This window comes from Leucoraja erinacea, chromosome 26 (assembly GCF_028641065.1).
Source record: "Leucoraja erinacea ecotype New England chromosome 26, Leri_hhj_1, whole genome shotgun sequence".
Lineage (NCBI taxonomy): Eukaryota > Metazoa > Chordata > Chondrichthyes > Rajiformes > Rajidae > Leucoraja > Leucoraja erinaceus.
In genome coordinates, this window is record NC_073402.1 from 25,359,243 (window position 1) to 25,373,395 (window position 14,153).

Consider the following 14,153-nt stretch of genomic DNA (forward strand, 5'->3'; position numbering starts at 1 on the left):
TTAAAAAAATTAATTTAAAAAAATCACCATTTCACTTTAATTCATGTTTTTCAGTCCCAATCGTACAACATTCATCAGGATACCCAGTGGGGGCAAAGCAGTAAAGAAGCCTAGAGGTATGTGTCAGCATAGACCTGGGAATTAAGGTAGTATGTATTCTGTGCCAGGCGGGATCTTTGATGCAATGATTTCTATTGACTTCATAACTTTGGTTCCAGTCCCATTAAAACCAATGGAGCCGGATTCTGGAAGGCGAGGACAATATTTCTCTGCCTTGAATTCCTTGCCATAGAAGGCTGTGGAGGCAAAGCCAGTGGATATATTTTAAGGCAGAGATAGATAGATTCGTGATTAGTACGGGTGTCGGAGGTTATGGGCAGAAGGCATGAGAATGGGGTTAGGAGGGAGAGATAGATTGAATGGCGGAGTGGACTTGATGGGCGAGTGACGTAATTCTGCTCCTATCGCTTATGGTCTTATGATGTGCAAACTTTACCGCAAACCTGACTTGGTGCCTGCAACGTGGAACGGGTTTTTACACCATTGTTAAGGGCCCGTCCCACTTTCACAACCTAATTCACGACCTTTTCTACTCGTGGACATTTTTCATCAGGATAGAAAAAACGCCCCGACCTACTTGATGCCACGAGTACCTACGACCAGCATCACGATCTACCTACGACCTCGTGATGACCATGCTGCGAGTATGAGTCAAGGGCAAACTCGGCCGAGGTCGTGAAATTGGGACAGGCCCTTTAGTTTAAACAAACGGTGGAGATGTTCGCAAATAAAGTGTTTCGCAGTGGCATTCAAAACCCAACGGTTGGAGTATTTCATACCTTAAAGAACCTTCACGCCAACTCGAGAGCAGCCTGAACTACTATCCACCTCATTGGTGACCCTTGGACTATCCTAGATCAGACTTTGCTGGCTTTACCTTGCACTAAACGTTAATCCCTTTTCATGTATCTACACACTGTAAATGGCTCGATTGTAATCATTTATTGTCTTTCCGCTGACTGGATAGCACGCAACAAAAGCTTTTCCCTGTACCTCGTGACAATAAACTCTAACAATAAATCTTAAAAGCCCTGTCCCACTCTACGAGTTCATTCAAGAGCTCTCCCGAGTTTAAAAAAAAAAAAAATCAAACTCGTGGTAAGCATGTAGAATGAACGTAGCTGGTACGTCAGAGCTCGGGACGTCTATTAGCGGCTCATAACACTAACAGCAGGTACTAGGGAAACGCGGTAAGCTCGGGAAGACTCGTGAAGATTTTTCAACATGTTGAAACAATGTTGAAACATGTTGAAAAATGTCCACGAGAGCCCCGAGTACTTACAAGCGGCTATTACTGTAAATATCCGTGTTCGAATCAGGGCAAACTCGGGAGAACTCGTGAATGAACTCGTACAGTGGGACAGGGCTTATAGTCATTCAACTTTAATCCAATCTTGAGCATGAATGTTTCAACATTGGTATAATCAATTCCTAGTGAGTGCTACAGAATTGTAAGTGGGGAGTGGTGCATCGAGTTGAATCAATTCACAAAGAAATAGCCGGGGCTTGGTGGCCAAAGAATTACTTCCTGTGCTGTGTGTTTCTCATTTATAAAAAATAATATTACTTTACCAACAGAGCCAAATTCAAGAAATCATGATGATGTCTATATTGTTCCTGTGAACTCCAAACCAATCCCTGTACCACTGCCAAGAAAATCTGTTGGGGTGAGTTGGCGTCATCTCTTCCTGGGCTGCTGTGGTGAATCTTCCATTGGGAGATCATTCAATGTGATGAGGTGCAAACCAAACTCTTGATCTTTGATGTTAGTTTAGTTTAGGTTAGTTCAGTGATGCAGTTTTGAAACGGGCCCTTCAGCTCTGACTCCACGCCGACCAGCAATCATCCGTTCACTAGTCCTATCCTGGATACTGGGGCGGCACGGTGGTTCAGCGGTAGAGCTACACCACCGTACAGCGCCAGAGACCCGGGTTCGATCCTGACTACAGGTGCTTGTCTTTACGGAGTTTGTACGTTCTCCCCGTGACCTGCGTGGGTTTTCTCCGGAGATCTTCGGTTCCCCCCCCCCCCCACACGCTCCAAAGACGTACAGGTTTGTCGGTTAATTGGCTTGGTGTAAATGCAAAATTTGCCCTAGTGTGTTAATGTGTGGGGATCACTGGTCGGCGCAGACTCGGTGGGCCGAAGGGCCTTTTTCTGCACCGCTAAAGCTGCGGACGATGATTTATATCAAAGATTGACACAAAGTGCTGGAGTAACTCAGCGGGTTCCTCTGACGAAGGGTCCTGACCGGAAATGTCACCCACCCATTTACTCCAGAGATGCTGCCTGACCCACTGAGTTACTCCAACAGATTGTGTCTATCTGAAATTCAAGCTGTTGGATTGGAGTTGGGTCGTCGAGTTTCAAGGTGTGATCCGCCAAGTCCTTGGGGAAGCTGGCGCATTAACAGCAAATACTGATCTTGCCAGCAGAGTCCATTTGCTGAGAATTAAAAAATAATGAGAGAAACAAGCACCTTGCAATACTGTACAGCAGAATATTGGGGAAAAGGCAATGGTGCAGTGTTTCACTGTGTTGACTTCTGCAGGTGAAGCTGAAACAGAAGAGGGTCAAGGCAATCTTGGACTGTACTGCGGACAATTCCGATGAGCTGACCTTCGCCAAGGGAGAGGTCATTGTTGTAACTGGAGAGGAAGACTTGTTTTGGTGGGTGAGTATCTGCCCTCGCTGCTCTCCAGAAGCTCCTATCACTGTTATCCAAGCTTCCACCTAACATAATAATAATATATTTTATTGTCATTGCACATAGGTGCAACGAGATTTGGGTATGCAGCTTCCATCCGACATCATAACTTAAATAACAACTAAAATTTAGGTTTAGATACCCCGAGAACATGGTTTGTACAAAACCACACTGAAACTTACAAAATTCTTAAGGGGTTGGACAGGCTAGATGCAGGAAGATTGTTCCCGATGTTGGGGAAGTCCAGGACAAGGGGTCACAGCTTAAGGATAAGGGGGAAATCCTTTAAAACCGAGATGAGAAGAACTTTTTTCACACAGAGAGTGGTGAATCTCTGGAACTCTCTGCCACAGAGGGTAGTTGAGGCCAGTTCATTGGCTATATTTAAGAGGGAGTTAGATGTGACCGTTGTGGCTAAGGGGATCAGGGGGTATGGAGAGAAGGCAGGTACGGGATACTGAGTTGGATGATCAGCCATGATCATATTGAATGGCGGTGCAGGTTCAAAGGGCCGAATGGCCTACTCCTGCACCTAATTTCTATGTTTCTATGAAAGTACCTTGCAGAACGCTAGACATTCACCATGTACTTGGCATTGCTTCAGACAAACACGATGATCAGTCTGAAGAAGGGTCCAAACCAGAAACGTCACCTATCCATGTTCTCCCGCTTTGCTGGTTGACCCACTGAGTTACTCCCAACACTTGTTTTGTAAATCAGCATCTGAAGTTCCTGGTTTCTAAATTTTGACTGGTCTGCTGTGATATCGCCTCAAGGTGTGCCTACTTTGAAGAAGGTCTCTTCCTTTTTCATGTTTCTGTGAGACCCTCTTCCACTGTTCCCCCTCTGTGAACAGCTCATCCCTATTCACTACCTGTGATGTAATATAGTGAATGACAAACCTGGGTGCATATTCTTGTGCGGTTTTTCCATTCATGGAGTCCTCTGGTAAAAGGAAAAGATCCTTCAACTCAATTGTCTATGAAGGGGGATACATCACAGAGACAGGCCCTTCATCCCACTGAGTCCGTGCCGACCAGCGATCACTATCCTACACACTGGGGGCAACTTACAATTTTACCGAAGCCAATTAACCTACAAACCTGTATGTCTTTGGAGCCCCCAATCTTTGCTCATCCCCAATCCTTTCCACTCATCACTTTAATTTCATGTATCTTGAGGTGTTCTATGAATGTTGGCAGACCAATTTCCCTCCTACATAGAAACATAGAAAATAGGTGTAGGAGGCCATTCGGCCCTTCGAGCCAGCACCACCATTCATTGTGATCATGGCTGATCGTCCCCTATCAATAACCCGTGCCTGCCTTCTCCCCATATCCCTTGACTCCTGGGAATAAAGTTCTCTCGTATCGTATCAGGATTGAACCCAGCGCTCTGCAGTAAACATTTTGGAGACCCACATTGGGAATAGCTAAATCTCCATTGATTAACAGTAGAGGCATGCCTCTAGAGCTTAGTGCTAAATCAAATGGTTCTGATGTCCCACACAAGTTGCACAAGGACATCAGAACGATTTTGGAAAACACAACATGGCGTAATGCACTTTAAGTTTAGTTTATTTTAGAGATACAGCATGGAAATGGGCCCTTCGGCCCACCGAGTCCGTGCTGACCAGAGATCACTAGTTCTATCCCACACACTGGGTGGGGACAGTTTACAGCAGCCAATTAACCCACAAACCTGCACGTCTTTGGAAGATGGGAGGAAACCAGCGCACCCAGAAAAAACCTAAGCGATCACAGGGCGAATGTACAGACATCACCCGTAGTTGGGATTGAACCCGGGTCCTTGGCACTGCAAGGCAGCAACTCTACTGCTGTGCCACTGTGGTGCTGCATAAACTTTCATGTCAGAGATAAATGACTTCCTGGTAATATTAAATCATTTTAATTGTGTGGATCTGTTTCTTTCACAGCTGGGCCACATAGAAGGAGACAAGTCAAGGTCGGGAGCCTTTCCGGTGGACTATGTTCATCTGTTGTCCGAATGACCAGATCCACCCTATCTCCATTGGAACAGACTTGTAATCTCATGAACTTTCAAACAAAAACCCTTCGGACATGTTGGGTTTCTGTCCACGGGTTTGGCGCGATGGGCCGTGCCTTCATTGGAATGCCAACCTGGCACATCAGCTTTGTGTCCAGATGCCCGTTGAACATTGTTCTTGTAATCATTGGAGACTCACGGTTCCTCCAGCCAAGTACCGATCAAAAGCTGGAACTGTTTTATGTGAAGGCTGGGCCTCAGTCCGCAGTGACCATTTTGTCCTGATATTTAACTGTTATCCCTTTCAAAGGATCCGGCTTTCACTGCCTCATTTGACCAAGATATGTCCACAGAGGTAGGAGGAGCTCTCAGGATTATGACGGGGAATGCTGCAGACAGGAGATGCTCTGAAGTGCGAGCATCTTCATGAATGAGCCATGCTTCACTGAGGAGTCTTGTAGGCATTTGTCAATGTGTGGCTGAAACATTACATTAGACAGGTACTATTTTGTTGGGTCAGTACAGAATAAGGGTTGAATGTTGCGTTCCATCACTGACTGGGGTATGGGTAATGGGATTCTAGCTGAAAGAAATGTAAAGGTCCGACCAGATTCAATTGGGATTTATAGATTGTGGGAAGCATTTCTCAGATGGAATGGAGCATTGCCCAGATTAGAGGTGAGGTGCGTATAAAAATGCGTTGTGTCATAAATTGAACTAGAGTACAAACGCAGTGCACGGATTGATAAGGGTGTGTGACATGGAGCATCGCTCTCGTTAAATTGATGTTGGACCAAAGAGACGAATTGAATACTGTATATGGATTGCATGGAGAAATGCCCAGGTTGTGTCAGGGTGCAAGGACTGAGTGGAGTATTGCGTACATTCAATAAAAGGGATATGCAAACTGGATGGTGCAATGCACAGGTTGCATTGCGGTATTTGGACAATGTTTTGCACAATTTGAGAATAAGGGGGAAATAAGAATACAGTAAATATGAGGTGAAATTAAATGTTTAATATGATCTACTGAATTGTAACCGCCTGAACCACACTACAATGTTGGCTGCCAAATACAGAAGTAAAAGGCAATTGGAAGAAGCCATGGCTTAGTAGTGTACATTTAAAAACATTGCTTATCATCATAATTCCTCATGAACTGCATGAAGAATGTTAGTCTGATGGAGTCTTGTGTTTAAAAGAGTTTATTGTTCATACACTTGAAGGACCTCCAGATAGATGACTGAAGGAAATGTCGGAGGGCTTCACTTATTTGCATGCTCGAACATCAATGCTTTTCAAATAAATATGTACAAAATATTACACTGAAGAGTTTGCGAAAATGGCTGGTGTAAAAGGGGGCGGGACATGACGAGGGTTCGTGGATATAGATTGGCGGTACAAGTGGTTCTTGGGTGGTGGGTGGTTTTCGAATGAGTTGGCCACCCAACTGCGTGCAATCTGAACCCAGGCCACACGCCCAAACACATGTAACTCAAACCAACAATAAATGGATCGAGTGGCAAAGGATGCTAATATTTCTGGTCACGTGCAAAAATGGGCTAAGCTTTATAACATAGAAAATAGGTGCAGGAGGAGGCCACTCGGCCCTTCGAGCCAGCACCGCCATTCATTGTGATCATGGCTGATCAACCTAGCACGCTGTAAGAAATCAACTGGGCTTTTAGATTAATTTCAATTTAAAGCCGATGAGGAGAATGCAGGATGAGCTATTATTAGAGTGACACAATCAGAAGTGACTGCTCCATCCCAAGGAACAGGATAGAGTAATCAGTCCGCACAATAACGTCTGATGGAATTTTGCACTCTGATTCCTTCACTGAATCTCTACTCCTCTGGGTGTCATTGAGATTTGCAAGTCCGCGCGTATATAACGGCCATGGTTCCTCCAAGTCTGGACTTTTACTCACAGTCTTGAAGTATCAACATCAGAATCGTCTCCAGAAGGAAACACGTTAATTGAGCTTTCAAAGAGTTGATAAACCCAGAATTGTTCCTGTCAAAAACCTCCTTTGTTTGACAAAGATCAAAATAGATGACATTTCCCCGAGGACACTGGAGCAGTTCACTGAAACAACAGTACATGGACCACATGATTCAGCAGTAAATGATATGATCCAAGTGAAGAATGCATTGTCACTGTTGTGAAGCATGATGAAGATGGAGTGTTCAGGGCCGACTTTGCAACTTGAAAAATAACTGATTGATCGCCGGCAGGCGTAGGAACTAAAGAAAGACACAAAAAGCTGGAGTAACTCAACGGGTCAGGCAGCATCTCTGGAGAAAAGGAATAGGTGACGTTTCGTGTCGAGCTTCTTCAGACTGAGTCGGGGGAGAGAGAGGGAAACGAGAGATACGGAAATGGTACATAGAACAGATGAATGAAAGGTATGCAAAAGGACAAATCAAGGCCACCAACGATGATCAAGGAAAGGTGGAGCCCACAATGGTCCATTGTTGGCTGTGACGAGGTTGATAACGAATGCTACAAACGGTGAAACTCAGCAGGAAGTCTGAAGAAGGGTCCCGACACGAGACATCACCTACCCATGTTCTCCAGAGATATAGCCTGACCTACTGAGTTACTCCCAACACTTCCAAGTGATTTCTGGGGTGACGAGTTCAAAATGAAGAGTTGTTAAATACCATGCATGTAAATATGCTTATAAGTAAAGGCCACAACTGGGTTTTGTACGATGCTTGCAAATGCAATAAACTTGACCAGTTTAGCCAACTCAGGAGATATGGGGGAAATGATGGAACTGTTGCATCAGAGCGAGGACATGCTTGGTACAAATATGTTCAGTAAATGCCAGCCCAGGCAATGATTGAGTGTTGGCCTTCTCTTGCAGTTTCAATTTTGCCAAATAAGGTCATACGTAACGGGAGCAGAATTAGGCTATTCGGCCCATCAAGTCTCCTCTGCCATTCAACCATGGCTGATCTATCTCTCCCTCCTATCCCCCCTTCTCCACATAACCCCTGACGCCTGTACCAATCAAGAGTCCATCCATCTCTGCCAAAAATATCCATTGACTTGGCCTCCTCAGCCTTCTGTGGCACAGATTTCTACAGATTCACCACCCTCTGACGCAAGAAATTTCTCCTCATCTCCTTCCTAAAGGACGTCCTTTAAATCTGAGGCTATGGCCTCTGGTCCTAGACTCTCCCACTAGTGGAAACATCACATCATCTCTATCCAGGCCTTTCACTATTTGGTAACTTGCAATGAGGTCTCCCCTCATCCTTCCAATATATCAGCAATTCCTCCCTCTGCCCCCATTATGCCCCCACCCTGACAACTTTCTCCTGTCACTTTCCCCACCCCACGCCCAGCACAGTTGTCTATCAGAAGGCTACCCCTGCTGGGCAATCTTTTTGTGAGCTCCATGAAAACTGCTGGCAAGGGTGAGTGATGTTTTCCCCAAGAGAGCTCTTGAGAAAACCTTGAATAAGTGAAGGTTTGTGCATGGGTGTGAAATGGGCCAAGAAATACAAAAATGTAGACACAAAATGCTGGAGCAACTCAGCGGGACAGGCGGCATCTCTGGAGAGAAGGAATGGGTGACGTTTCGGGTCGAGACCCTTCTTCATTCAAAACTGTGTTTGATGTATCTAACTGCAAGATACTGGAGTGTGTACAAACTCCAGTATCGGGGAGAGAAGGAGAGGTGAGACTTGCTGGTATAAAGACTGAAGAAAAATATTGCATTTTGTTATGCATTGCAATGTAATTCACTATTTATTAAAATTAATAACATACCTGCTTTGATGTCTTATTTGCTAGTTTTCTATTTTTACGTTTTAATTCCGTCCTGTTTATCCCACATTTCCTTTACTCCACCTCTGCCATCTATGCCTTTACCAAAAGCTTAAAGGGCCTGTCCCACTCGGTGATTTTTTTTCAGCGACTGCCGGCGTCGTTGACTGACGTATCAGGGTCGCGGAAATATTTAGAACATTTCAAAATTCAGCGGCGACAAAAAAAATGTTGCGACACTTGAGGAGACACCTCGTGTCAATACGTCGTCACGCCGCGACTTTTTCCGTGACCGGATACGCCAGTCAATGATGCCGACAGTCGCTGAAATAATCGCCAAGTGGGACCCCAGTCTCCCCCCTCCACAGCCTTCTTAAGCTTCCCTTAAAATCTACCTCCTTTGTCTGGATATTGGTCATGCTGTATCTCCTAATATATCATGTGTTCAAGAAGGAACTGCAGATGCTGGAAGATCGAAGGTACACAAAAATGCTGGAGAATCTTGTCCGGGAACATTACCATCTGGTTTGGGAATTGCTCTGCCAAGGACAAGAAGGCTCTGCAGAGAGTAGTGTGTTCGGCCGAACGCACTATGGGAACTTCACTCGCCCCCCTGCAGGAACTATACAACAGGAGGTGCAACTCCAAAGCAAATAAAATCATGGGAGACCCCTTCCACCCCTGCAACGGACTGTTCCAGCTGCTACGGTCAGGCAAACGCCTCTGTTGCCATGCGGTGAGAACGGAGAGGTTGAGAAGGAGTTTCTTCCCAGAGGCAATTCGGACTGTAAACGCCTATCTCACCAGGGACTAACTCTACAGAACGTTTTTCCTTCCATTATTTATTATGTAAAAGAATATGCGTGTTATGATTGTGTTTATAATTTGTTTGGTTGTTTTGTTGTTTGTCTTTTGCACAAAAGTCCGCAAGCATTGCCACTTTCATTTCACTGCACATCTCGTATGTGTATGTGACAAATAAACTTGACTTGACTTGACTTGAAACTCAGCGGGTGCAGCAGCATCTATGGAGCGAAGGAAATAGGCAACGTTTCGGGCCGAAACCCTTCTTCAGTCTGAAGAAGGGTTTTCGGCCCAAAACGTCGCCTATTTCCTTTGCTCCATAGATGCTGCTGCACCCGCTGAGTTTCTCCAGCATTTTTGTGCACCTTCTCCTAATATATCAGTTTAGTTTAAAGTGCAGAAACAGGACCTTCAGCCCAGCAAGCCCACGTCGACCAGTGATCCCTGCACGTTAGCACTATCCTACCCACACCAAGGGCAATTTACAATCTTTACCAAAGCCAATTAACATAGAAACCTGTATGTCTTTGGGGTGTGGGAGGAAACCAGAGCACTTGGGGAAAACCCACATAGTCACAGTCGTGTGACTCAGAATTCAATTCTGTTTGATTATCGGCGAAGGCATTTCAACAAATTCCACATTAAACACATGCATTGGCCACTGAGGAGAGATACGAGGATCCAACACCATTAAATCTGGCTACAATGATAAGTGAAATGATTAAACTGTAATTGTTGAATGATACTTATTACTGGTGATATTTGCTGTCGTTTCCTATTATAAGAAACTGAACTCAAATTTCTCTCAGGTTGTTAGTGTTGGATGCACCAATGTCACGGTTTGGCACTCTTAAGCATTTACAAGACTGTCTGAAGAGGGATCTCGACCCGAAACGTCACCTATTCCTTTTCTCCAGAGATGCTGTCTGACCTGCTGAGTTACTCCAGCTTTTTGTGTCTATCCTCTGATTGATGGCTTGACGCTGTGCTGTGGGTCTGCCCCTGTTATAAAACAGAATTGGCATCCAACCTCTTCAATATCAGAGCTCTGAAGATGTTCATCTAAGACTACAGGGCATAGGCAGCTTGACACCAACATCTTTCAATGTCTCTTCCACTTCAGCCCTGAGTAACATTACATCAGTAATCGTACACCATGGAGTCATAGTGTCATAGAGTGATACAGTGGGGAAACTGGCCCTTCGGCCCAACTTGCCCACACCGGCCAACATGTTCCAGCTACACTAGTCCCACCAGCCTGTGCTTGGTCCATATCCCTCCAAACCTGTCCTATCCATGTACCTGTCTAACTGTGTCTTAAACGTTGGGATAGTCCCAGCCTCACCTATCTCCTCTGGCAGCTTATTCCAAAGACCCACCACCCTTTGCGTGAAAAAGTTACCCCCTCAGATTCCTATTAAATATTTTCCCCTTCACCTTGAACCTATGTCCTCTGGTCCTCGATTCCACTACTCTGGGCAAGAGATTCTATGCATCTAAACGTGCTGACTGTGCAGGAACTGCATAGTGGAGGGAGGACACACAAACAGCCCTGACCTTCTGCTCCGAAGCTTGCAAAAGCCCTGGGGTAACCTGTAACATCAGCAAAACAAATGTTCTCTGCTTAACTGACCTTGGTCAATCATTAAAGAGGTTTAACATTGAGGAATTGGGAATGGAGAATATTCTGCTTACCTTGGCTGTCGTCTCGCCCGGAGATTATAAATTCATAAGGAGTAGGGGAAGATTTAGGCCATTCAGCCCATCAAGTTACTTTGCCACTTCAATCATGGCTGATCTATCTCTCCCTCTTAACCCCATTCTCCTGCCTTCTACCTATAACCCCTGACATATGTACTGATAAGAATCTATCTATTTCTGCCGTAAAAATATCCATTAATTTGGCCTCCACAGCCGTCTGTGGCAAAGAATTCCACCGATTCGCCATCCTCTGACGAAATAAATTCCTCCTCATCTCCTTCCTAAAGGAACGTCCTTTAATTCTGAGGCTGTGACCTCTGGTCCTAGACTCTCCCACCAGTGGAAACATCCTCTCCACGTCTATCCAGGCCTTTCACGGAGGGCAAGTAAAATGTCAGAATTCAGCAAATGTCTTGTCAAGTATTTAATAACCAGATGTTGCAACTACAAAAAGGCAGCCAGCATCACCAGAGACCCACACCACCCTGGCCACACACTCATTTCATTCCTGCCATTGGGAAGAAGATATCGGAGCCTGAAAACTGTAACATCCAGCTTCAGGAACAGCCCTCCCTACAACTCTCGGGCTATTAAACACTACAACCTCCAAATAAGCTCTGAACTACATATGGACTTGTGGGGGGTGGGGCATTGGTTTTATCTTTTTGCACTATGATTGTTTGTTTTATGTGTGATATATATATTTGTGTATATATACATACCAAACCTTTTGCTTATTATATTGTTTACAATACCGCATTATAGTACAGAGTACTCTACATATTTTGTTGTGCTGCTGCAAGTAAGAATTTCATAGTTCTGTTTGGGACATATGACAATAAATTACCCTTGACTCTTAAGATTAGCTCATAAAGGTACCATGGGCGGCCTGGCTGAGTGGAAGACCCTGCTTCTGTGCTTCATAGCCCAATAACTTTATTACACTGTATCAGAGACTTTTAGTTTACTAGGTGATAAAGTGTCACGTAAAAGGGTGGTACTCAAGATAAGAGCTCTCAGGATTTGTCAACGTGGATTAAAGGTTGTAATCCAAATGGTCCGGGGAGAGAATCCATAAAACTAATGGAGCCCCCCCCCCCCCCCCCCTCCAAAAAAAAATTGCTCTTGCCTCTCAATTATTTACTATCTCTTGAATGAATTTAGGTCATAAAGTCATAAGTGATAGGAGTAGAATTAGGCCATTCGGCCCATCAAGTCTACTCTGCCATTCAATCACGGCTGAACTATCTCTCCCTCCAAACCCCATTCTCCTGCCTTCTCCCCTTAACCTCTGACACCCGTCCTAATCAAGTATCTATCTTTGCCTGAAAAATATCCACTGACTTGGGCAAAGAATTCCACAGATTTGGGCAAAGAATTCCACAGATTCACCACCCTAATGAAATTTCTTCTCATCTCCTTCCTAAAATAACGTCCTTTAATTCTGAGGCTTTCCTTGGCTCATCCTCCTATCTGATCTACAAGTAGATCCAGTTGTAAACTTAGATATCCCCCTTGCTCACTTCTAACGGCAATTTTGGTGTCGTCTCCAAATTTACTAACAAAGTTAACACATTGTCATCAAAATCATTGAAGCAATCCTCCACAACCACCATTTGAATCATTCCTCCAAGCCAATTGTGAAGCTAATTGTGAATCCCTTTGGATTTGATATGATGTAATCTTGCAGGCTAACCTATCACTTGGAGGAAGGGGGAGAATGCCAAGTTGTTGATGACAACAATAAAGAGGAGGACAGACTGCGATGAGGAGATTTAGACACTGTAACTGGATATTGGTTGTTTGAATGGATGAAAACTTGTCAAATGAAATTCAATGTAGGAAAGTGTGAGGTCATACAATTCAAGCTACATGAGGAGATATTGGGACGTCTATGGGACTATGACAGTCTACAATGGACAGATACCAGTGTGTAGGAAGGAATTGCAGGTGCTGGTTTAAACCGAAGATAGACACACAATGCTGGAGTAACTCAGCGGAACAGGCAGGATCTCTGGAGAGAAGGAATGGGTGACGTTTCAGTGATGCAGCAGTAGAGTTGCTGCCTTACAGTGCCAGAGGCCCGGGTTTGTTCCTGATTGCAGGTGCAGTTTGTACATTCTCTCCGTGAACCGTGTGGGTTTTCTCCGGGTGCTCCGGTTTCTTCCCACAATCCAAAGACGTGCACGTTTGTGGGCTAATTGGCTTGGTAAAATTGTAAATTGTCGCTAGTGTGTGTGTAGGTTGGTGTTAGTGTGCGGGGATCAAAGGGTCTGTTTCCACGCTGTATGTCTAAACTACAAACTAAATTTGCACTGCTCACCGTCATTCTCAGCTATGTGAAAAGGCTGAAGAAGCAGAACTGAAGGAATGGCTCTACTGGGAGCTGACATAGATGTGATGTTCTGAGAAGCTCCCCTCTGCTGCCTACCAATTCTATGATCTTGTAGTTCACCATCTGTGCCTCCAGCCCATAATCACACCATGAAAGTTGGCTGTAAAATCAAACTGAAAATGCTGGGAGAATGACAGCATCTTACAATTTTTATAGCATCTCGAACGTAACAAAAAGTCCCCAAGGCACTGCATGGGAGTATCATTAAATATATAGTTGGAACTGCAATAAAAAGTTGGCGCAACTGCAAATGAAGTTTGTAGACTGGAAATGTACAGACCTTGCTGTAAGGCTACAAATATTGAATGATTTTGTGAATGTTCTAGCGTTATGTAACTTATGGATTTATCATTTGAATCTCGGGGTGGCACGGTGGCGCAGCAGTAGAGTTGCTGCCTTACAGCGCCAGACATCCGTGTTCGATCCTGACCACGGGTGCTGTCTGAACGGAGTTGGTATGTTCTTCCCGTGACCTGCTTCTGTTTTCTCCGTGATGTCCGGTTTCCTCCCACACTCCAAAGACGTACAGGTTTGTAGGCTAATTGGCTTTGGAAAATTGGAAATTGACCCTAGTGTGTGTGTGTGCGGGATAGTGTTAGTGTGCGGTGATCGGTGGTCAGCGCACACTCGGTAAGCCGAAGGGCCTTTTTCCGTGCTGTATCTCTCAACTAAGCTAAGCTAATCTCTGAAGGTGGTGG

At 44.8% G+C, this 14,153-nt stretch overlaps 1 protein-coding gene across 1 annotated transcript in view; it reads left to right on the forward strand.

Annotated features, from left to right (window-relative positions):
* Window positions 1-6,104, forward strand: part of LOC129709853 (arf-GAP with SH3 domain, ANK repeat and PH domain-containing protein 2-like) — an 83,651-nt gene extending 77,547 nt beyond the window's left edge. Inside the window, exons 26-29 of the mRNA XM_055656470.1 lie at window positions 55-116; window positions 1,639-1,727; window positions 2,612-2,734; window positions 4,704-6,104. Coding sequence (XP_055512445.1) covers window positions 55-116; window positions 1,639-1,727; window positions 2,612-2,734; window positions 4,704-4,778 — 349 coding nt within the window. The 3' untranslated portion in view covers window positions 4,779-6,104. The remainder of the gene's footprint in view (window positions 1-54; window positions 117-1,638; window positions 1,728-2,611; window positions 2,735-4,703) is intronic.
* The last annotated feature ends 8,049 nt before the right edge of the window (window positions 6,105-14,153 follow it).